The following is a 25,429-nucleotide window of genomic DNA, read 5'->3' on the forward strand; positions in this document are numbered from 1 at the left end:
TCTGCCGGGCCCCACGCCGCAGTGTCTGAGCAGCGGGTCACATGATGGGTAAGCGCAGGCTCTGACGCCAGGCGGGCCTGGGCTGGAAACTCAGTGCACGCGGCTGGCTGGGTGAGCCGGCCCGGTGACCCCACCGAGCTCGGTGCCACGGTTTCCTCCGCGGTACCATGGAAGTCATCCCGGCAGGATGCTTGATGCCGTGCCTGGCTCACTCGAGGCGGGGCCGGGCATTTGAGTTTGGAAAAGACTCCACAGTGACCCTAATCTAGATCTGGGCCATTGTGGGCAGGCAGTGACCTCTAGGTCCCTCCCCAGTGTGCAGCATCAGGTATTTGTTCTCTTGAGAAAAATAACCCACAGGCGGGGCCTTGTCTAGTCCTGGTTCCTTGACGAGGAGGGGATGGGAGACCTACCTGGGCAGAGACGGAGTCTGAGTTAGGAGGCTCCCCATATGCAGGGAAGGATGCACGCACTAAGCCAGGGGACAAAAGATGACGGTGAGGGTGGGGAGAACGGAAAGCTTTAGGGGAAGAGGTGGAGAAAGGCAGGAGGCAGGACACTAAGAGCTTGCGGCCTGTTTTCCAGGAAGTCCCAGAGCCGGACCCGACAACACGGACCCTCCGTCATCTCCCTGGGCGTGCCGGAGCTTCGGGGCTAGTACACCTGGAAGTGTGCCGAAGTGGCCCCGTCCTTCCAGCAGCGCACGGTGTCCACGGCAACGGAGCGGCAGAGCGGGCAGGTGCGCTCGCGGTCCAGCCAGAGGCAGAGGCACTCCTCACAGAACACGTGCTGCGGGAACAGCAATCGGTGCCACCAGGACGCTTTACTGGGCGCCCCCTCCGTGCCCACCTCGGTGCGAGGAGCTGGGGACTCAGCAGCCAACAAAACAGACAGTTCTGCCCTCCTGGAGTTTGCGCTCCAGTTGAGGAGACAACTGGCAAAATGAATCTTTAAAACGTAGAGGATGTCAGTTTCAAGTGCTGGGAGGGAAATGCAGGGAAGGGGGCATAGGGTATGCTTGTGGGGTGGGGGTGGGGTTGCCATGTTAAACAGGGTCGCCTGGGAGGACTGCACTGAGATACTGACATTTGGGTAAAACTTGCAGGAGGGTGAGGCGTCAGCCCTGATGGCATCTGGGGAAAGAGTGCACCAGGCAGAGGAAACAGCTCGTGCAAAGGCCCTGAGGCAGGAGTGCCCAGTGTGCTGGAGGACCAGCGAGGACAGTGTGGCTGAGCTTGGCGTGTGGGAGGTGGGAGGGGGAGACGAGATCAGAGAGTTGATGGGGGTGGTGCAGATTATATAGGGCCTTGTGAGCCATTTCGAGGACTTTGGCTTTTACTCTGAGAGAATTAGGGAGCCATGGCAGGGCTCTGAGCGGAGGAGTGACTTGATAGGATTTGAATTTTTAAAAGATCCTTTTGGAAGCCAGTCGGAGGAAGATAAATATCACATGATGTCACTCATATGTGGGATATAATGATCAACATAATTTGATGAACAAAAATAGATCCAGAGACAAATGGCAGGGGAGGTGGGGGGGGGGCAGGTTAGAGAGCAACCAAAGGACTTGCATGCATGCGTATTAACATTACCAATGGATACAGACACTGGGGCAGTGGGGGCTTGCCTGGGGTAGGAATGGTTGCGGGGGGGGTGGGGGGAGTGTCAATTGGGGAAAAAGGAGACATATGTAAAACTTAAGATAATAAAAAATATAAAAAATAAAATAAAAGATCCTTTTGGCAGCTGGGTGGAGAACAGACCACAGGGGTGGAGAGAAACACAGGGATACTGGAAACATTAACAAGTTCCGCCACTTTCTGGCTTTAACTTGGACCAGTGATTTTACCTCCCTGTGCCTCAGTTTCCTCATCTGTAAGATGGGGATAATAGTGCTCCCCCCTTAGGAAGACTGAAAGCACTTAGACGTGACAATCAAATGCCGTATATGATTCTGGATTGGATCCTGGATGGGGGAAGGGAAGGGGAACCCTAACTATGAAGGATGTTTTGAAGACAAATGGAGAAATGTGAATATTGGGATTTTATATCAGTTTAAAATTTCTGGGATGTATGCTAGTGGAATTGTGGTTATGGGACAGAATGTCCTTGTTCTTAGGAGATGTATGCTGAAATATTTAGGGATGAAGAATCAAGATGTCAGCAACTTATTCTCAACAGGTTTAGGGGGATATATTTATATCAAGAAAAGCAAACACAGTAAAATGTTAATGGTTAGTAAATCTAGGTGAAGGATAAAAGGGTGTTCATTGCACTAGCCTTCAACTTTTCTGGAGGTTTAAAATGTTCAAAATAAAGAGTGTAGGGGCAATAATATAAAAGTCTTAACAAAATGTTCTTTAAAAAAGAAAAAAAAAACAAATAAAAAATAAGGCACTTAGAACAGTGCCTGGCCAATAATAAGTGTTTTGTAAGTGCTGGTGATTATTCAGTAATCGTTATGATTACGTTCAATTGTTTATTCTCTGTCACGTGATGCCAGACTGGAAGGGGAGACAGGATCTTCCTTTAGCCTAATGTGCTCTTCATCCATCTGTCCCTTGATCCATCCATCCATCTACCCAACTATCCATCCTGCCACCCATCTAGTTCCCCATCTACCTACCTATTCCCCCATCCATCCACTAAACTATTCTCCCACCCATCTGTCTATCCATTTCCCCAACCACCCAGCTACCCACACACTTTTAACTCTATCCACCCATCTTTGCACACTCACTCACCCCCCTGCACCTGGCCACCATCCATCTCCATCCCAATCATCCATCCCATTTCATCTACCCCATCCATCCATCCATCCATCCATCCATCCATCCATCCATCCAATATTATTAAGTCAGTACTGTGACTGCATTTACACAAGATAGACATGGTCGCCACTCTCAAGTTGCTTATAATTTGACAAAGAGGAGACAGACCCTGCACAACCAGTAGCCTAATTAGCTATCTAGCTGACAACTGGAGTAAGTGCTACGAAGGAAAAACACAGGGATCTATGAAGCCACAGATCCAGAGCACGAACTAGTCTAGGGAAGGGAAGTCAGGGAAGCGTTTATTAAGAAAGAAACATTTCACTCAGACAGTCAATGCATTTGGGACTTAACAAGGCCCTTTCACCAGCAAAGCAAGCCTGAACCATGTGCTCAACCTGGCCGGCCATGCTGGTGGGCTCCAACCACCACTGGCTGTGGTGTGGCTCCCAGATCCGCAGCAATGGTGTCTTGTCCAACCCCTCCCAGGAATTCTCACCCAGCGCTGCTGGGAATTCTCAGCCAGCCATGGGGAGTCAGCAGGGTACCAGGAGAAGAATGGGAGAGAGACAAACAGCCTAGAGCCTGGAGAGATTGCCAGAGCGGAAGAAGGAAGCCTTTCACCTTGACATCAGGCCCAAATACTCATCGCTGCTGCGAAGGAAATGCAGATGGCTCAGCAGCATATGAAAAGATGCTCATAATTAGGGAAATGCAAATTAAACCTGCACCGAGACAGTGTTTGTCACCTGTCAGATTGGCAAAGCTCAAAAAAGGCTTGATAACGCAGCGCATTGGCTGGGAGGGGAGCGAGAGGTCGAGTCACACTCAGCACTGGTATACACGCTTATGGAGGGCAATGCAGCAATAACCTCTGCCCTAGTGAGGCCACCACCAGGAACTTATCCCGCGAAGAGCTCGCACATGTGGGAAATGGAAGGCGTGCCAATAAGAGCTGATATATATTTTCCCCCATTGATTATTATAGAGTGGAAGGGAGAGGGAGAGACACAGAGAGAGAAACATGGATGTGAGAGAGACACATAAATTGGTTGCCTCCTGCTCACACTCCAACCGGGGCCGGGGATTGAGTCTGCAACCAAGGTATGTGCCCTTGACCGGAATCGAACCCGGGACCCTTCAGTGTGGGCCGATGCTCTAACCACTGAGCAAACTGGCTAGGGCAGAGCTAATCTTTATTGAACCCTGAGCACGTCCCCGGTGTGATTCTACATGCTTCACTTGAATTAATTCATTTAGTCAACACAATGGAAGGTGCTACAAGTCTCCCCATTTCTGAACTCCCACGGCAGCCACATTTGTAATAACAAAAGATTATCAGCTACTCAGTGCCCACCCAGAGGAGAACAGTTAAACAAATTGGGGTCTATCTGAAAAGCAGGGTGATAGGCAAATAAGGGGCAATTTCTTAAGACAGAGTATCAAGTCAAAAAGGGAAGATGCAGGATGCAGCTTGGGTAGAATATGCTGCAACTCATGTCATTTTGGAAAGACGTGTTCAGTGTGTCTATATGCGCTTACAAAGCATCTCTGGAAAGACAGAAAGGAAACTGGTAACAATAATTGCCTGTGGGGTGATCAGGGGACTGGGGAGCTGGGGATAAGGGCAGGAGCCTGCAACCACTTTCCTTTTTCCATCTTTAAAACATTTTTCAGTGCGGTTTTTGATTTGGGGATAATTTTACACTAACAGACAAGTTGCAACGAGTACAGAAAGTCCTCACGTACCCCTCACCCAGTTTCCGTTCCCCGTAATGTTACCCTGCATCTCCACCGTGCACTTGTCGAAGCTAAGAAACCCATACAGATGCGTGACCATTGCCTACACGCCAGACCTGACCAGGAGTTCGTCAGACCGCCTTTCCCACCCATGCCGTTTCTCTGTGCCAGGATCCAGCCCGGGTCCCACATGGCATTCAGTTGTCATGGCTCCTCACTCATGAATTCTGTAGTCAGGATTTTGGATCATGCAAATATATTCTCAACTTTAAAATAAATACAATGAAAAAAACCAAAAAACAAACCAGCTATAATCCCCAAAAATCAAAAGCAAAAACAATAAAAATTTCTGCTGATGCCAAAAAAAGACACCCCCCCACCCTGTCTTCTCACCCCGGAAGGTGGTGGTGGGAGGAGCCATATGCTCTCGATTCCTTCTCGTCTGCAGGCAATGCCTCCTCCCCAAGGCCTTTCCAACCTCGAGCTCATCGCTATCTGTCCTGGTCCCCGGGGACGCTGCATGAATCTCTCTTACACAGCACTTATCACCGCCTGCCTTGTTTCATAGTTATTTATGTATGTGTCTGTCTCCCCGAGGAGACCGCGAGCTTCCAGAGCAGGGGACAGGGTCTGTGTGCCCTCTGCCTCCCCTCCCTGGTGTCTGATAGGATGCTTGACTCATACATATTTGCTGAATTGACATCTTAGCCCCTGATGTCAGGGGGAGGAGAATGGAGGAGAAGGAGGAGGAGAGGGGATACATGTAGGAAATTAAAGGGACTAACCAGTACTTACTGCTATAGGTTGGTGACCCACAACTAATCATAATAAAAACAAATGGTAAATATAATTATATATATTTTACAGCTTTTATGACTAACTAATTTAAATTTAGTTCTTTCCAGAGATGATCTCATTTAATCGTAATATTAGCTCTACAAGGTAGGTATTGGTGTGATACCCATTTTATAAATGAGAAAAATCAAGGTTCAGGGAGATGGAATGACCCACCTAGGGTCCAGAGTGCTGCTGGGTTTCACAATCACGATATTCTGACACTATGCCTTAGTGAATTTTTCATTTTCGACATTAAAACTGAGGTTCAGAGAGGTGGAGTAACCTGCTCCAGGTCCCCCAGCTAATGAGAGACAGAGCTGAGATCGGAACCCAGATCTCACTCCAGTCTGGACCACACTGTTCTCAAAGACCCATCCCAGAGCCTCAAGGTTTGGTCAAGGGAAAAGCACTGGAGACTTATGCATGGGGCAGGGCCTGCCGGTCCCCCAGCCTCAGTCTCCGATGCCCCTGCCCGGCCCTGCTCACCTGGCACATAAGGATCAGAGGCTCCCGGAACTCGGCCTGGCAGATGGCGCAGATGTCACCAGCCTCTGTGCACTGCTGCCCAGTGGCCCGGACTCCGTAATTCTGTTTGTGGGAGGGAGAGAGAGAGAAACACAGCTGTGGACCCTGAGAAGCACACTGAGACCTGTTTCCGGCCCTTGGCTCCTAGTTCCTGTGACTTTGGCCAGGACCACATGAAGCCGACTCACCTGAGAGGTACAAAGAAGCTTCAGGGCTTTCCTGAGTCCACCCACGCGGCCACAGATGTCGAAGGACTGAAAGGAGAGCAGGGTGATGGTTGAAAAGCATCCAAGGATTGTACAGGATCTCGCTTACCACTCCCGAGCCACCCCCTCCCCCCCATCTTTGCCTCTGAGCATTTTCATGGCACTTCCTCCCATTTGAAACTCCCTCTTCCCACCAGTTCTGTTTGGCTTGGACTTCCTGCCTTCCATCAACAGCCTCCCCTGTACCTGGGCCAGGAGAGCAAATACATGGCATGCACACTGCCTTTTCCTCTCCCAAGCCCAGGGCAGGCATTGCTAATCGATCACAACACTCTGCATCTGAGCCCAGCCAGAGACGATAATCCTTCTCCATCTAGCAGTCCAGTCAGCCACTTCCAGTCGATCAGGATCAGTAGGCTAGATAAGCCCCATTGGCTGACACTGCCTGCACTGCCTGGCTAGACCTGCTGGGAAAAAGTTCTGAGAGGAACACAAGCATTTCCCCAGGATCCCCTCAGGTCAAGGAGGATGTACTTATTGTGAGGGGGGGACGTGATTTGCACTAATGATGGGAAGGAAGGACTGCACACTGACTGCAGAGCTGACAGTGTGCAATTTAGCAGGAGCAGAAAGCGCACGCAGAGGCAGTGAGGTGTGTGGGGTAAGCGTGGCATGGTCTGGAAGCAGGCTGCCTGCGTTGGACGCTCACGCTGTTATCTCTAGCTGAGTGACCCTGGCAAGTGACTTCTCTCTGAGCCCCAGCTTCCTCGCCCATCAAATGAGAGCAATGATGGTACCTGCTCTGAAGAGTTGTGAAGATTCTGTGTAAGGCAAGCATGTGGGGAGCTTTATGGACAAGAAATGAGGGTGGCCCTGGCCGGTTTGGCTCAGTGGTTGGAGCGCTGGCCCGCGGACTAAAGCGTCGCAGGTTCGATTCCCAGGCAGGGGCACATGCCTCGGTTTCAGGCTCAATCCTCAGCCCCAGCTGGAGCGTGAACAGGAGGCAACCAATCGATGTACGTCTCTCAGGTTGATGTTCCTCTCTCTCCCTCCCTCCTTCCTCCCTTCCACTTCATCTAAAATCAATGGAAAAAATATCCTTGGGTGAGGATTACAAAAGAGAAGAAAATAAACTAGGGTGGATGTAACCATGAAAAGAATGAAGTCCTGACAGGCTGCAGCGAGGAGGAACCGTGGAAACATGCTGCTTAGTGAGAGAATCCAGACACACAAGGTCGCACATTGTGTGACTCGCTTTATATAAAGTGTCCGGAATAGGCAAATCCACACAGGTAGAGAGACTAGTGATTTCCAGGGGCTGAGGCTGGGGGTGGGGAGGGTAGAGGAATGGGGAGCGACTGCTTCATGGGTACAGGGTTCCTTTTTGGGGATGAAAATGTCTTGGAACCAGACAGAGGTGGTGGTTGCACAACACTGCGAATCTGCTACATGTCACTGAATTCTGTGTTGTGTGAATTTTACCTCAATTTAAAAGAGATTAGGGTATCATTCCAAGCTCCCCCTGGCCCTCAGGGGCAGCGAGTGAACGGGGCCTCCGTAGGCCCGCCCTCCAGCCCGCCAACCCCTGCCACCTCACCTTGCAGAGGCTGTAGAGGATCATCAGGACTCCTCCCAGAAAGTGGCTGTTGGAGGAGTCGTCACCCATGATGTATTTGTACCACAGCTGGATGGGGACCAGCGATCGGAACAGCTGGCTCAACTCCTCGATGACCAGATAGAACTTTCCCTGCAACCACACGCAAAGCATCAATTATTATTAGCAGTAAAGACCCAAAGGACCCAGTAGGGGCCCCCAGCCTGGGCAGTAATGACATTCCAGGTCACAGGCAGGCCATTAATCAGCTTTGGAAAGCACTCAGGCCCGCTCCTAATGGGCCTGAGATATGGCCGGGGAGACGTGGCCCCTGCCCGCTGCCCTCACCCGCTGCCCACCAGCCCAGAAGATCAGGGCTCCACGGATCACGTTTCAGGGAGGGAGAAACCAGACACCTCGGTAGAGAGCTGGAGTGTGGGTCCCTCCCTGGTGTCTGCTGTGGCTTGGAGGGCTCAAAGCCACACGTGGGGGCACAGTCCCTGCCCCGCACACAGATCACCCTCACCTCTCGAGGGCTGACCCAGGCATCACGGGACAGCCCTCAGAGGCATGGGCAGGATGGACCACCGGAGGCAGGTAAGGGCAGGCTAAGAGGTGGACGGGGGTAAGATATGTGCTCTCCTTCCCAGCGCATCAGCTGCTGTCACCAGGGTAATATCTGGGGAAAGAACATAGACTTGGGGACTCAGACAGGGCCAGGTTAGAATCTTATCCTGCTGAACGTTTGTGAGCCTCAGTTTCCACATCTACAGGATGGGAGTCCCATTCCCACCTTCTAAGGTTGCTCTGAGGATTAAAGGGGACACACACGGAATGCATGTAGCATTGTGCCGGGCACAGAGCGGTGCTCAACCATTCTATTTCCCTTCCGCCCTTTGCTCTTGGACAAGGCCCCCAAGCTTTCGGTGGCCAGTGCTCTAAAATGGAACTGAAAATAACCCCGCCCTGTCCTGTCTACTAAAGTTAAACTTACATCTACGTATGACCCAGCAATTCCACTCCTAGGTGTGCACCCGAGGGAAATGAAAACGTATGTCCATTTGTATGCTAATGGTCATAGCAGCTTTATTCATAATATCCCCAACCTGGAGACAGCCCAAATGTCCAGATTGTGGTGCATTTATACAATAGGGTGCTACTCAGCAAGAAACATGAACAAATGGCTGATACATACAACATGGATGAATGCTACAGACATTAGGTTGAATCAAAGGAGACAGTTATAAAAGAGGACATACTGTATAATTCCGATTTATCGACCATCCTAGAGTAGGTAACACTAACCTGCAGTGATAGAAATCAGGTCAGAGGTTGCCTGGGGTGCGTGGTGGGGAGGACTGACTGCAAGGGGCATCCAGGAACTTGGGGGAGTGACAGAAATCTTTTATCTCGTGACTGGGGTGGTGGTTTCACGGGTGTATATATTTGTCAGAACTCATTGAAATACAGCTTCAAATCTGTGCACTTCACTGTATTTAAATTATACCTCAATAAAACGGATTGAAACAGAGGAACAAACAAATAGCCCTGCCCCAGGCATGCCTAGCCTTTACAAAAATGTCAATAATCTTTGCTCTAACAATTCTACTTCTAGGAATTTATCCTAAGGATAATTACAGATGTGTGCTAAGATGTACCAATAGGAATGGCCAGCGTAGCATTCTTTGTAACGGTACAAACCAAAACCAGTTACACTCCAAATGAGGGTCTGATTACAGTAGAGAGCTACGATGCAAAGCCAACAGCCATTCAAATATTATCCTAAAAAACAGGTCCTTCACAGTGAAGAAACCCCGCACATAGCACATTCACCAAGTGATCAAGGTTAACGCCCCCAGTCATAAATCAAATGGACAACCTAAACCCCCTGATAGGATGCACTGGGAAGGAAACAGCATCACTTCTGGTAAAAAACAAATTCATAACCTCAACAGAATCATGAGGAAACAAGGGACAAATCCAAATTGAGGGACATTCTACAGGGTAACTGTCCAGCCTCTTCAAAAGGGTCAAGGTCACAAAAGACAAAGAAAAGACCAAGGAGCTGTCAGATCGAAGAGGATTAAGGAGACAAGACAAAATAAATGCAATGTGGGATCTTGGATTTGATCCTGGAGTTAGGAAAATGAGTGAGACCGTTGGTGAAATCTGAGTCAGGTCTGCAGTTTAGTTAATAGTAACGGTATCCATGTAAATTTCCTGGCGTTGCTAACTGTAACATGGATCTATTACATGTTACTGTTAGGGGAAGCTGGGTGAAGGATATTACAACTCTACTATTTCTGCAACTTTCAAGTCTAAAAGTATTTCAAAATAAAAAAGAAACCATCCTGGCCATAAATACCTATTGACTCAAGGAAATGCTCATATAGTTCTAAGTAGAAAAAATACGGTATGCAGAAACACTCATTTTCCTTGTGTTTCTGTCTTCTCCTTTTTTTTTTTTTGTACCGAGCATGTGATATATAAATGAGACGGGGGAGAAAAGGTTATAAAAACATGTTGTGTATCCAACTAATGGATGGTGTGCAGGATGTGAACAGAGACTTTATAGCCACCCTGTTATATTCTGTCTTGATGGGCTGGGCACTGGTCACACGCGGAAGGGGACCCCTTGAGACGGATGTGCCCACGTCCGCTAAGGACCAAGGAAGGGCATCCAGTGGTCCACTCACCCCACAGTCTGACCTCTGTGACTGTTTGGCTGCCTCCCCATAGTGAGGTCATTTCCTTGGGGGCCTTCTTTCCCCCTCTAGACTCCCACCAGCCCGTGACTCCCAGAAACATCCCCTGGAGGGGAATGCTGGCTTCCTTCTGGAGCCTGTGGGAGGGTGGTGACCACGGAGCAGAGATGTGGGGCAGGGCCATCATGTTTGACACCCAAAGGTGCGATGGATGTTGGAGCAAAGTGACGCCTAGGGATGCCCACACTCTGACAGCAGGCTCCAGGCTCTGCAGAATACCCAGGCTGTGAGCTCTGTTTTCCTGCACCACCAACCTCAGCTGCCCCATGCCTCCCTCTGCTCTCAACTTCCGCATGTTCCATCTCATTCTGGACCAACAGCCCGGTCTCTCCCAACTTTCAACCTTAACTTGCTTTTATCACTCCTCCTTGAACCTCCAAAGAACTCTCCTTTCTTCCTACTTCTCTGCCTTCCATCCATTCATGCATGCTCCCTCTGTTCCTCCCTCTGTTCCTTCCATTACTGATGATGGGGACTCCAATACATGCCCAGAATTTCAGAGCAGGCTCAGGTACCAGCATCTTGGCCCTTCTGTCAGTGACTTCTCTATATAGACCCAGCTCTTCCTCTGCAGAAGGCATTCTGGTCCCCTGTTCTTTGCCGAGCCAACACCTGTTCCTCTTTTGGGTCTCAGCTATGAGAAACCTTTCCCAACTCTTTAATTAAATTAGGTTCTCTTATTACACCCTTAAATCACTCCTTTAGAGTACTTCTCACAATATTTAAACATTTATTTTCCTATCTGTCTTTCCCACTGGGCCATGAGCCCCATCAGGGTAAAGATAACCTGGCTCCTAGTTGTATCCCTGGCATCTAACACATAGTAGGTGCTCATTTAGTAACTGGGGACCTCTGAAGCTGAAGATCCTACCCTCCTTACTCGCATCAGCCTCCTAGAGTTTGCTGATGAAGGAGAGTTGGAACATCAAAGAGGGAATGTCTCCTTATAAGCCAGCACCCACCAATGTCACAGAAAATAAAGGCAGTGACTGCCTGAGCAGCATCATGCTAAAGGTAGCAATTAGCTGCCGGGGGCGGGCCACTTGGAGAAGGAGATAAAACCACCGGGGAAAACTGGGCATACCCCAGTGAAACCATCTCTCTCTAATTAAGCAGTTTTATAATTCCAGGTTTCTTAAGAATGTTATTTCTGATGACCACCAAATGGAATGTGTGGTTCTCCGGGGTGTCAGAGAGCAGGAAAGCAATCAGATTAGGAGCTGTCTGGCCTCCCAGCCACCCGTGAAGGGGGAATGGGACTGGGGTACCCAGAGTTCTCTATCTGCTGGGGCTCTGATGAAGGGGGCGGGAGCAGTCAAGGCAGAAGGCAGATCCTATTCTGACTTCCTTACTGCTAGCTTGGCGGGTGGGACAAAAAGTGAAATGGGAAACAGGGAAATAACAGAGGGCTGACTCGAAGGGGGTGGTAAATGAACCAGAGTGCGATGCTGAGAAATAGACAAAATGAACAGAGAAGGAGAACTTTCGAGGATGCACCTACACGGGAAAGATGATTTTTGAAGTATGGGGTGAGGAGCCAGGGAGGGGAGACATAATCGGATCGTTGTTAGCCATGTGAATGGGTAAAGAATGGGAAGACAGGGATGGAATATTATTTCCGCATCAAGATTAGCAATGGATATTTATATAGCTTTGCCTGCATCTAGATGCCATTTTAGTCTCTCTATCTCTCCTCCTTGGCCCCATCTCTCAGCTCAGGTGGTCTCTGCTCCTTTTCCTGTCTAAGCTTCATTCGCTCCTGCCAAGGGCAGGCTCTCTCCCGGTCACAATCATGATGATGATACACTTTGAGGAAGTGGTATTAATGCTTCCATTTTACAGATGAGGAAACGGAGGCACACAGATGACAGGTAACCTGTCCCAGGTTAGAAAGTGCTGGATCCACCTATATGTGGTAGGAAAGATGACCCCTGGCACGTCTCAGGCCAACACCCTTATGGCTTGAACTCCAACCTAACAAGTTTGGTTAAAGGGCCCTGTTTCTCCTTGGGCCCTTTAACCAAACTCAATGGCAAGGCAGGACTCGGATGGCCCTACTGGAGTCAAGCCTCCACCCTTGTAATCAAATTAAGAGGCCAAACGCAGCCATGGAGTTCTGTGGTTAGTCGGGCCTGGTCACATGGCCACAGGGGTGGGCGGGGCACCGTGACTGACAGCCTCATCAGAATCACAGGGAGAGGGTGAGGCAGTTCCCCCAAGAAAAGGAGGCCGGGAAGTTTCCTTGACCCAAAGTACCGAAACAAAGGGAGTTGTCATTGCAAAGCCTTAGGCTGAATGCGCAGGAACTGCCGTCCAGCGCCCCCGGGTGCGTTTTCCTCATTTGCTTTTCTCCCAGCGCCACAGGGGTCAGGGCCACACTCCCAGCTCCGAAACGGCGGGCTGGGCTGGAGCGAGGGGCCGAAAACAAAGACTTGTTTTCCCGGGAAGGCGGCCTGCTGGTCTGTTATGATTGGAGGCTGCGGGGGGCCTGCAGCTGACAGAGCCCTTCAGAACCAAACAGCTGGGCAGCGGCTCGCTAGTGCTGCGCCCATCCGCTGAGGGGCAGGCGGGCCAGGCTCGGGCTCCGGGTCGGGAAGGCTGGGGGTGGGGAGCTGGGTAACCGACTTCACAGCAGTGTGGCCAGGAGCGGTGGGAGGAAGTGTGGAGGGGGTCTGGAAATAGGAGGCTAGAGGAATTCAGGCAGGGAGGGAAAGAGCGAGACACAAGAAAGGGAAAAAGGAAATGTAGGCAGAAGAGAGGAGAGAGATGGCAGAGGTAAAAGCCAGAAGAAAAAGGGCACCCAGGACTGAGACACCTGGCAAAGAGGGGGACCAGGAGGAGAGGAAAGAAGAAAGGCATCCCTTTAGGGTCACTCACTTGGGCCAGGGACTGCATATCCAATGCTCCCCTGGTGGGGTAGGTGTGATCATTCCCATATTTCAGATGAGAAAGCTCAACAGAAGCATGGGAGAGAGGAATGGAGTGTGGGAGACGCAGGGAAAGAGAACTAGGGTGGGCTCACAGTTGGCTGATGAAAGTTCTCTGTGTAACACCTGCCTGCTGCCCCCCAGCTCCGACAGCCCTAGGAGATGGACAATGTTATGAGCTCCAGTGTACAGGCGAGAATAAGAGGCTCAAAGAGGCAAGGCAGGTGGTACAGGATTTAAGTCCAGGCTGACTTCCCATCTTGTGCTTTGAGCACGGTGGCAGATAAAGGGAGACGAGGAGATTGAGATGTGGGGAGAAAGAAAGGCAAGATACAGGTGTGTGTTGGGGGAGAGAAGTGAAGAGAGGTGAGAGAATTCAGAACAATGGGTACCCTTGGCAGAGGCACTGACCAGAATGGTACTGATCTTCTAGATATTAGAATGTTCTATATCTGCACTGCCCAATACAATAGTCATTCATCACATGGCTACTGAACACTCGAAATGTGACTAAATCTCAATCGAGATGTACTGAAAGTATAAAATACACAGGGAATTTCAAAGTCTTAGAAAAACAATAACAAAAAGGTAAAATATCTCATTAAAATGCTTAATCTTGATTACATGTTGAAATGATAATACTTTGGACATACTGGGATAAATAAAACATATTCTTAAAATTAATGCCACCTGTTCCCTGTTACTTGTTTAATGTGGCTACTAGAACATTTTAAACTGCCTATGTGGCTCGCATTATATTTTATTGGAGGACACTTTTATCTTGGAACATATGGACATACATTGGTAAATATTCATCGATCTTATATATTTATAATTAGAACACGGTACAATATGCAATGTATACCTCAATATTTTTTTTTTTTAAAAAAAAGGGAAAGACAAGAGCGAGCCAGGAAGGATAGCGGCTGACAGTACAGCAGGTGGGGGGCGGGGCAGGCGGGGGCGGGGCCAGAGGCAGGCGGCCGCTTGTTACCTGGCAACGGGCGCTGCCGGTGACGTCACCGATAGGCGGGGGCCATTAATCTCCCTCCGGGAGGTGCGGGCGGGCCGGGCTGCCTACCTCCTCCTCCCCCGGGCCTGGATGAGATCACCGTGGCGGGCGGCCGGCTGTCCCCGCGCTCCCAACAAATCGACTCCTCGGCGAGCGCCGGCATCTCATGATCTCATGGCCCCGCGGGACGGCGCCTGCCGATGAGGTCACAGTCCCGTTCCCCGGCCGCTCGGGCTGCGGGCTGCGGGCTGCGGGCGGCCAGCTCCGGGCCAGGGCCTCCGGGAGACCCCCGCGCTGGTACCCAGCATAGGTCCCGCGGCCATTCGGCCTCCACGGACAAAGGAGGCCGCTGATTGTAAATGGCAAAGCTGCCTCTTCCATTCTTTGGACCCATCTTCATTCGCCCTCTTATTTGAACATGTCCCCCCCTAAGGCCACGTGTCCAGCAGAGTGACCGCATCAGTTCCCCTGGACCTGAGGTCAGGAGCCGCGCGAGGTGACTTGCCTGCATGATTCCACAGGCGCGGTGAGGCAGTTCCATTCTTAGCTGTCCTACAGACCAGGGAACTGAGGCTCAGAGGGACCTGCCCGGGCTACCCAGGTAGGAAAGAACGGAGCAAGGACTTGAACCCAGATGGTGTGAATTGGCCCTTTGTCCCCTTTCTTCATCCCCCTAGCTGTACCCCACATCTTTGCACCTTTCTCCCAGTCTCCCCTGTTCTGATGGGAACAGTGGGAGTGGCCCAGGCTTGTTGGGTGCCCATGATGTGCTGAGCAATTTACATTAAAAGTTACTGTTCCACATGACAAACCCACCGGAGAGGTGTGACATGGATTCGTTTACAGGAGGTGTAGAGAGGGGAAATGATTTGCTGGGATTTGATTGTATAGCACAGCCTTTCGAACCGCGCCCCCTTCCTCCCCCTTCTCCAGAAAACTATGAAGGCTTCCTGTTGGCAGAAGACAATATACCCTGTCTCCCCTCTCCCTCCCTTAGGGTCAGCCATCAAAAGCCGCCAAAGAGGGCCAGTGAGACCCTCTTAGAGGGCTTCACAGCCCACTTGCCAGCAGCAGGTTCTCCATCACTTACTAACTGCTCATTAACACAGCTCCTCCAGCAACGCGCACGTCCAGGGTGGAGAGGGAGGAAGGGAAATGACATTACTGAGCGGCCGTGATGAGCCAGGCACTGAGTCAGGGCCTATTACCAAGGGCAAAGGGGTAATTTCCAGTTCCATGTTGTGGATGAGAAACCTGAATCTATTTTAACCAAAGTCAGGTGGAAAGGAAGTACAAGTGTCAACTCAAATATTCCCACAGAGAAAGCCCTTCCCATTCCCTTAAATGAGCCCTCCATGAATTGTTTTACTTTCTTGCCTAGTGCTTACCACAGTCTGAAGTGGTATGTATGCTTATTTATTTAATGAGATCTACCCAACAAAATGAAAGCAGGGACCCCGTCCGTTTCATTCACTACTGCGTCCCCACACCTATGCAGTGCTGGTCACATACAGTAGAGTAGACAATGAAATATTTTTGGAGTAAATGCAGAGAATTAGTGGCTTAGGCTGGTGGGCAGTGCTGATATTCAAACCCAAGTTTGTTTGAGCACGAAGCTTCGGCTTATTCCATACTCTCTAGGAAGTCTAAGCCTGTTGGTACCTGTACCTTTCAGTAACATCCCTCTCATGCTCACTCAGAGTCTACTAATTTATAAATAAATGTTTTTTATAGACTTTAGAGAGAGAAGAAGGGAGAGGGAGAGAGAGAGAGAAACATTAATGAGAGAGAATCATTGACCGTCTGCCTCCTGCACACCCCCACGGGGGATTGAGCCTGCAACCCAGGCCTGTGCCCTGATCAGGGATCGAACCAGGGACCTCCTGGTGCATGGGATGACTCTCAACCAACTGAGCCATACTGGCCTGGCAGAGCCTGTTAATCTTAAGTTTACTGTAGTACTGACCAGCTTAATGTACTGGTTTCCCAAGCAGCAGTGTCTTTGCTTGGTAACCGAGAGGAGAGGGCAGGAGGAGGAACTAGGAAGTTAGGTGTGGAAGGGAGGAGGTTATACATGCTTATGCCTGCTCTGGTTTTTAATAACAGCTCAGCAAGGAAGGAAATGTAAAAACTACAAAAAGCAGACTCAAGGAAAATGAGGGACTGGAAACCACAAAAACTCCGTGGTTTCTTAGGAGCAAAGAGAGGAAGGGAGATGGCTGGAACTCAGACACTATTAATTTTCTACTTTTTAAGCTGGGTATATGAGTATTTGTTATTATAATTTTTTAAATACATCACTTGTGTTTTTTATTTTTGTGTGTGTGTTTTGTTTTCATCCTCACCCGAGGATATTTTTCCCATTGATTTCTAGAGAGAGTGAAAGAGGGAAAGACAGAGAGAAACATCGATGTGAGAGAAACACATCAGTTGGTTGCCTCCTGCATGAGCCCTGACCAGGGTCTGGGCTGAGGAGGAGCCTGCAACCCAGGTACGTGCCCTTGACTGGAATCGAACCCAGGACCCTTTGGTCTGCAGGCCAACACTTTATCCACTGAGCCAAACCGGCTAGGGCCATCACTTGTTACTAAAAAATAAACACAAGTTGAAAATTTGCTTGCCCACTTTTTCGTTGTTGCTGTTAATCCTCGCTCGAGGATATTTTTTCCATTGATTTTTAGAGATAAATGGGAGGGAGGAGTAGAGACAGACAGAAACATCATCAATTGGTTGCCTCCCATACATACCCCGACCTAGGCTGGGGATCGAGCCTGCAAATGAGGTACGTGCCCTTCACCAGAAACAACCCTGCAACCCTTCAGTCCTCGGGCCGTTGCTCTAACCACTGAGCAACTGGCTAGGGTTGCTTGCCCACTTTTTAAAATGATTATAACAACTCCATGAGACAGGGGCCAATTTGTACCCCCAACTTATCTATGAGGTTCAGTTTCAGAGAATTTCATCATTCCATCGAGCCCACGACATGGGCATGTGCCCTGACCGGGAATTGAAACGTGATCTCCTGGTTCATAGATTGACGCTCAACCACTGACCCACCACAGCTGGGCTGGATACTCAATTTTAAAGAGCAGAGTCGGTGAAAAACCTGCCATCCTCTCCCTCCCACCCCCAATTTCCTGTAAAGGTCCTCTCTCTGCTCTTCTAGCTTCCATGCCCAGGATCAGGAGGGGACCAGAGCGCACGCCATTAGCTGGGATTGGCCTCTGGTGCTGAGGCCCCAGGGACCCGCTGACCGAGTCCTTGGGGCCAGGTGGGGCCCCACAGGAGTCAGCAGCTGTGAGAAATCTGCCCCTCAACAGCAGCAGTCTGGCGCCCAGTTTCAATGGCTGTGGTTCCCTGGATTTAAGGGCCTCGGCCCGATGCACGAGAGGGCCCAGGCCACGTGTCCCAGCAACAGGTACATCAGGAGCTTCCTTACAAACAGGGCCCTGCTCCCCGGACCCAGGGGAGGCCTAATTACAAGGTGTTGATGATTAAGCCCGAAGTGGCCTGGGACCCTGTTAGCTGCAGGAAGGCGGCCTCCTCCCTCTGTCCCAGTCCCAGGTGAATAGACGTGCGTATCTGTCCCCATGCCAGCTCCAACCTTAGGCACAAATGCTCGGCCACAACCGTCCAAACCTGTCTGTCTCCTAAAGCACTGGGGCGTGGGTGCCAGGGAGAGGGGCAGAAGGCGCCTCCTTTCCTAGCGGTCTAAGAGCTAGACAGCCAGGGCCCCCACTTACAAGTCTGTCCTTTTCCTGGGAGGGGGACTTTGCCCAAGGATATGACTTTTGGGGCCTCAGTTTCCTCATCTGTGAAGTGAGGAATGTGGTAGGCTGAATAATGACCTCCCCAAGATGTCTACATCCTCATCCCCGGAACCTGTGAATATGTTACGTGGCACAAGTTGAATCTTGTGCACGTGCAGGTGTGAGTGTGACAAGGACTTTGAGATGGGGAGATTATCTTGGATTATGTGGGTGGGGCTAAGGTCATCACAAGGATCCTGGGCAGAGGGAGGCAGGAGGGCTGGAGTGAAGGGAGCAGAGGTCGGGGACATGTGCTTTTTGTGTATCTCTCCCCCACCTCTCTGTCAGTCGCTTGAAGGCAGGAAAGGGCTTATCCTTACAGCAAAGATTTAGCAGGCGCCGAACACCCTGTGCTAGCCTTCTACATCCATGACCTTGTTCCCTCTCACTGGCCTCCTCCTCGACACAGTAATGTGACCTATAGTTCCACACACAGACGTGGCAATGGAAGCTCGGCGCTTCACTTGAACTCACTCACCTGAGGACACACAGCTAGTGGCAAAGCCGGATTCAAACCTAGACCGCTCGGGACCCAGCCCAGGGCCGGGCACATGCAGGTAATTAGGTCTGACCTTGGCACTTCGGGGCCCGAAAAGAAGAGCCAGAAGTCTGCCGAGCCTTAATGAGTTCTCAGCCGCTGAGCAACATGGCTGGTTTTATCGCCGGCACCCAACCTGCAACCTCCAGCAGATTGGGAGGTTGGGTGCCAGGGAGAGGGGCAGAAGGCGCCCAATCTGCAACCTCCAGCAGATTGGGAAGCCCTGGGTCTGGGTAGCTCCCAAGAGGGTCATGAGAAGGCACAAAAAAGAGAAACACCTACGGTAGTTTCCCACCCCTCGGACGGGGCATCCGTTCCCAGACCCCCAGCAGATGCCTGAAAACAGTGGACAGCACCGAACCCTCTGTACACGATGTCTTCTCCTAACATGTATACGTATGATGAAGTTTAATTTAAAAACGAATCACCGTTTCTTACTGCGAATGGGGTCTCTCTCTGTCTGGATCTGATAACCAAGACAACTACTAAGTGACTAACGGGAGGTGAGTGTCTACAACATGGACACGCTGGACAGGGACGATTCACGTCCCAGTTGGTCAGGGCAGGATGGCTTAAGATTTCATCATGCTACTCAGAACGGCACACGATTTAAAACTTATGAATGGTTTATTTCTGGAATTTTCCATTTAATATTTTTGGGCCACACCAACTGCGGGTAAGTGAAACTGCGAAAAGGGAAACCGTGGATAAGGGGGGTCTACTGTATGCACACGTCACGCCTCTGCTGCGTGTCGGGAATTGCTGAAAGCACCTCCATCTGAAAGCATTGTCCGAATTTATTTTTTAGCTCACCTCAAATCTCCCCTACAACCCTGAGAGGCAGGCAACATTACCGCCTTTACAGACGAGGAAACTGAGGCACAGAGCGGGGAGGTGACTGGCCAGAGACAATCCGGATGGAAAGAGCAGAACGGGGGTTCAAACTGGGACGCGCCTGCCTCCGGAGCCCACACTCTTTCTAATCCGCTCTGGAACCCTATGGACCAGCGGAAAGTTTGGAAATGTGAGCGCTGGGCTCCCTGGGGCCTAACCTCAGTTCCAAGGCCCTTCCTTCCCCCCAGGGACAGAGGAACACCTGGGGGAAAGGGGAGGCGGGACAGCCGCACGCACAGCAGTGAAAGAGGAAACCTGCAGAGTGGCCACCCCAGCACAACTCCAGCCCCCACTCGGGGAGAGGAGGCGAAGTGGCCGCCTCCGAGGCCGCCTCAGGGAGCCTGGCTGCCTCCCTGATCATTCAGCTGGAGAAGAGCAAAACAATCACCGCTTAGCTGGCTAATGACTCCCCACAGCACCCAGGGGAGGGGTGGCCACCGCGCTCCCCCAATGTGGCGGGAGCGGTCCAGCTCGGTGGGTCTGAGAGCCAGGAACTGGGGTCTGCCTGCCTTGCCCCGTATGCAAATTCGCACCAACCACTGCTCATTTGAGAATAACCACACACCTACCAGGTGCCGCGGTAACTAAGCATGAGCATAGCAGATGTTGGAGATGTTCAACAGCTGTCTGGAAAAACGCACACACCGAACTGTTTCCCACTTCTGTGCTCTGGGCCCGACTATCCCCTCTCCCTGGCATGCCCATTTGGCTTCGTTTTGCCTGACGAATTCCCACCCATCCTTTAAAACTCAGTCTCGAGGTTGCCCTATCTAGGAAGACTTTGCTAGGGGCTGGGTTAAGTGCTCCTTCTCTGTTTTCCAAGAGGGCCCTAGAGTGCCTGCTTCTCTACTGCAGCCCCACTGGACTTGAGCTCTGAGCTGGGAAGCCCTGGGTCTGGGTAGCTCCCATGCCTGGCAGGATGCCTGGCACTCTATTGTTGCCCAATAAATATTTGTAGAATGAACACATGACTGGATTCAATCATGAGACCCGAAACCAGTAACTTTGGGGCTTGACTCTTCATCGGTAGACTAGGAAGGTCTTGCTGGGTCTAACAGTCTATGAACAAGAGGGCAGGGGTGTAGCCCCGCCTCTGAGGGATGGAGAGGCCTCTAGAATGTCCAAAGCGGGCATTAATCACCATGGTTCGGCCCCCATCAAAGCCAGGCCAAAGCCTTAACGAATTTCTCCAGCCTCTGCCCAGGGGACCGGTGTACACATTCAAGTTCTCTTGACCTGCAGGGAACGTGACCTGACTCTGGTTCCCCCGAGCCCAAAGTGGACTTTGGAAGAATGCTGGCCTATTTGAGGCGTCCAAGGCGCTCTGGACCGCCAGGCACCTCACAGCCCGAGTGGGAGACCTCTCCTCTTGTTGGAGCTTCTCCAGCTTTCACATGCACTTGAGCCTGGTTACAATGCAGACTGACCCGGATGCTGCTCCCAGGTGCCGAATGAATGAATGAATGAATGCTCTCAACCTCCGTGTTCCTGGGAGAGGTTCCAGGTGTCTTCCCAGGATTTTCAATGATGGGCAGGGAAGTAGGGGCACCGAGAACAGCCATGGATCCCCGGGCCTGGTGGGTCCTGGTCCTTCCTTCCTATCCATTTATTCCCAGAGAAGGGCGGGTCTTGGGATGGGCGGCCACCCTAAGAGGGGTTGAGGGGGCTGGGTGGGGGGGCAGCTCTCTCCACTGTGACCATCTGAGCTGGAGAAAGGTATCATCTTTCAACCTGGAAAGTGATTTGCAAAGGCCCAGTGCTGGGGAGAGGGGGGTGGCCGGAGAGTCTAAATAGCAGCTGTGTTCCTAATTTCCCCAGGAGGAGGCCTGGCCGCCCCTCCTCCGTGCTGAGTGTTTGCCATTAAAAACAAACAGTATCATTTGGTTCAATATAAAATGAATTAAAGGAAATTAAACTGAGGGGGCCATGTGGCAAACCTTGTCTTCCATTGTCTGAAGCCGTTTTTCATCTTCCCCAGTGGGGAGCAACAGCTTGGGGGGTGTGGAACTGAGCAGAACTCGATAAATAAATAAATAATGCAAAGTCTCCCCGACCCCCAACCAGGCGGAAGCTGGGGTTTGGGAAATCCCAGGTGCCCGCTCAGGCCCTGTCCCTTCTGTATCCCTTGGAGGCAGAATGTAGCCTTTGAGAGTCTCCCAGGGAACGCAGTGAAGGGAAAAACAAAACAAAACAAAACAAGATCAACAACAAAAAATGATGTATGGCTCTGCGACAGACAGGGGCAGAGTAGCGAAGATTCTGGACCAGAGGGCCTGGGAGGTGAGGGCATGTGGCGCCTGGATTGGTGAGGAGTGATTCTGACCGTCCCTTAGCCACACAGGGAGTAGTGCTGCTGCCATCTGAGTTGGGGTAAATGAGCCAGAGGACAGGGGTGGGCAGACAGGACTGCATAGCAGTCCAGAGTAAGGGTTCTGGAACTGGACTGCTGGAGTTCAAATCCCAGCCCAGCCACTTCCCTGCTGTGTGTCCTTGGCAAGTCACTTACCCTCTCTGTGCCTCATCAGCAAACTGAAGATAATAAGAATATCTACCTCATAGGGCTCTTGTGAGGATTAAATTAGTTCACGTCTATGAAGCACTTAGAATGTTTAAGTGCTATTTGTTATTAGCACAGGCACATTAGCTATTTGTTATTATTCCATTACTAGTGGCCTGGTGCATGAATTCGTGCACATTGAAAGGAAATTAACTAAAAGAAATATTTTAATATCGCTATTTGCTCTTTCTCTATAATAGAAGTGTCAACCAAATTCACGATTGACAATGACAGATGGAAACACATGTGTGCGATTGGCGCCAGTGAGACCTTTATATGATCACGCATGCACGAGTCAACTTAGCCTTTTATATATATATAGAATAAACTTGCTTAATTAGACCTCCTTCTGATTTAGCTAAATTTTTTCCAGCCCAGTGAAACACCCCAACTTCTCTTTCAGGTAATTGTCAGCAACACAGTAGTAAATATCAACATGAAGCAGATCATTATTGTAGATCACGCAGGGAAGACAAAGGGTAAAATATTTAACTGCAGCAGTGTTTGACTATATTCTGTGCAGTGAGAAAACCTGAAGTCATTTTCAAGGTCCACCATTTCTTACTTCTTTTCAGTCCGGTCAAGTTTCTAAGTTTTCTAAATCTCCATTTTCTGGATAATGAAAAGAAAATAGGATTCCACCGAGTCTCCTATCTACCTACTCCAGGACTTCTGTGAAGATCAAATGAGATGAGGCATGGGAAAATGCTTCACAGACATTTGGTTAAAGTGTAAAATGTTTCCACCTGGCTATAAAGCAAGTCATGTTCCCGGGCTGAAGAAACTCCAAGGAGGCTAGTCGCTAGGGATAAAAAGCCGGGAGTTGCTACATGATGTCATTACCCGGCACCCACAGCCACCATTTCCTTGCTGGGCTGGGCTGTGGGCCGCATTTTGCGCCATGGGGTCTGGGCATCGTTGGCTGCGATTTGGTGGGGTATTGCTCTGGGGTGGTGGTGGGGCCTGTATCCCACCTGGGGGAAGCCGAGTGTTGCTTTGTGGGCACCAAATCTGCGGTGCCGTTTCTCTGTAAATGGCCAGTGCATGTCACAGCAGCTCCTGTGTTGAGCGTCTGCCCCCTGGTGGTCAGTGCATGTCATAGCGACCAGTCAAACGGACACTTAGCATATTGGCCTTTTATATGTATAGATATTATCATAGAATATTTTTTATATTATTATTATGGGTCCCTCGGCAATCTGGAAGACCTAACTTAAGTGAGAGCTCTGGCACAGACTTGCTGTGTGACCCTGTGTGAGTGAATGAACCTTCCTGGGTCTCCGGTCCCTCATCTACAATTGTCCCGGGATAGAAACTCTTGGTGCTTCCCAACGTCCATTCTCCCCTTCCTCCTCCAAAAGAAGCATCCTGATTTTTGCTCAGGTCCACTGGCACCCAGCTATAAGAAGCTGCTCCCCACCTCTCCATGCAGCAACTGTGACTAAGTGGTGGCCAATGAGATGTAAGTGAAAGTGATGGGAAGCCACGTACCAAGGGAGAGGAGCACTTATAAGAGCTGATGCAAAAATCCTCAGTAAAATCGTAGCTCAGAATCCAGAAGCATATCAAAAGGATAATACACCATGATCAAGTGGGGTTTGTTCTAAGAATGCAAAGCTTAATAGGAAATCTAATAATGCAGGTCTTCATATGAACAGCTTTTTTTTTTTTTTTTTTTTTTTTTTTGCCGTGTCCCGGCGCTTGAGGATAGAACCGGCGGACTGGAAACCGCCGGCACCGAAGACATGACGCCGAGGGGGCCGGAGCCCTCTCCCTGTGCCTCCGTACATTACGGGGACCGGGACCGCACGCCCGAACCCTGCCAAGAAGAGGAGGGTCATATGAACAGCTTTAAGGAGGAAAAAAAATCAAATGATTTTTGTCAAATTCAACAACCAGTTTTTTCTTTTAAAATTTTCAATAAATTGGACTAAATGAGTATTTCCTTGGTCTAGACCCCCAAATCGGCATCTTGTTTAATGGGGGATTGTGATGGTTAGTTTCTAGGTTTCAATTTAGGCTGTGGTATCCAGTTTTGCAATTTAGGTGTTGCTTCAAAGTTATTTTGTGAATATGATTAACATCTATAATCTATTGACTTGAAGGAGATTATCCTTGGTAATCTGGGTGAGCTTCATCCAATCCACTGAGAGGCCACAGAGCTCTGCAGACACCAGAACAGTCCCTTTTCTCCACAAGGAAGAACTGAAGTTAAGGCTTAGGCTTCATCTTACACTCTGACACTGACTGGTAGAGGCTGCCTGGATTGCTGCACCGAGAGAGGTGAATGTGGGGGAAGCAGGGCCATGATAGACGAGTGATGCCTGACACACGCACAGGCTGATAAATGGCAGCTCCTAGACTGTTTGCCATTTCAGACTTCAGCACTTCTCTAGGGATCAGTTTATATCACCTGGCTACAAACTTCAAACTACAAACTACAAACAGAAAACAGAAAAAAAAATCCTAGGGATGAATGTGATCAAAAGAGGCCTTGCAGGGTGGGGAACCTTTTTTCTGCCAAGGGCAATCCATTTGGACATATAAGATCATTCATGAGCCATGAAAAATTATCAACTTAAAAATCAGTCTACATTTGGTCAAACATTAAATTAACTTACCCCTGATGCCTTGGTAGGGCCAGACCAAATCATTTCCCTGGCCTTATATGGCCCACGGGACGGATGTTCCCCATACCTGCCTTAAGGGGACCTAGAGGAGGAAACATCTAAGCTGAGCGCTCCAAAGAGGGAGGTCACTTGTCCAAGGTGACACAGGAAATAAGGCCAGGAGCCAGGATTTGAACCTAGTTTTGCTGACTCAAGGTGAGGATTTTTCTACTCCGCAGTGCCGTCTCCATTTACTAGGGATCCACCCGAAAGTTCTTAGAGAAGTGCCTGCTTTTATTTTTCTCTGTCGGAGAAATGCACAGAATGACAGATGCCTGCTACCCACACTCTGGGAGGCTGAAACAACCTTGCCCTGAGAATGTTCTAGAACAGTGCTGTCCAATGGAATGTTCTATGATGATGTTAATGTTCTCTCTCTGTGTTGCCCAGCATGGTAGCCACTAGCCATGTGTGGCTGTTGAGCATGTGAAATGTGGCTGATATAACTGAGGAACTGAAAAGAAATTTTTTTTTTTTGTTAATCCTCACCTGAGGATATTTTCCCATTGATCTTTTAGAGAGAGTGGAAGAGAGGGAAACAGAGAGAGAAACAATCGATGTGAGAGAAACATGGTTGCCTCCTGC

At 50.0% G+C, this 25,429-nt stretch overlaps 1 protein-coding gene and 1 non-coding gene across 2 annotated transcripts in view; both read right to left on the reverse strand.

The window, feature by feature from the left end:
* Positions 1–504: 504 nt before the first annotated feature.
* The window catches only part of RNFT2 (ring finger protein, transmembrane 2), a 42,530-nt gene continuing 17,605 nt past the window's right edge, over positions 505–25,429 (reverse strand). The window contains exons 7-10 of the mRNA XM_008142751.3: positions 7,677–7,826; positions 6,062–6,127; positions 5,835–5,936; positions 505–789 (exon numbers count right to left, since the gene is read on the reverse strand). Coding sequence (XP_008140973.1) covers positions 655–789; positions 5,835–5,936; positions 6,062–6,127; positions 7,677–7,826 — 453 coding nt within the window. The 3' untranslated portion in view covers positions 505–654. The remainder of the gene's footprint in view (positions 790–5,834; positions 5,937–6,061; positions 6,128–7,676; positions 7,827–25,429) is intronic.
* Positions 23,863–24,011, reverse strand: LOC129148245 (small nucleolar RNA SNORA57). The gene has a single exon (XR_008555325.1). It is a non-coding gene; the product is annotated as a small nucleolar RNA SNORA57 (small nucleolar RNA).

The sequence above is a fragment of the Eptesicus fuscus genome, chromosome 23 (assembly GCF_027574615.1).
Source record: "Eptesicus fuscus isolate TK198812 chromosome 23, DD_ASM_mEF_20220401, whole genome shotgun sequence".
Taxonomy (NCBI): Eukaryota; Metazoa; Chordata; class Mammalia; order Chiroptera; family Vespertilionidae; genus Eptesicus; species Eptesicus fuscus.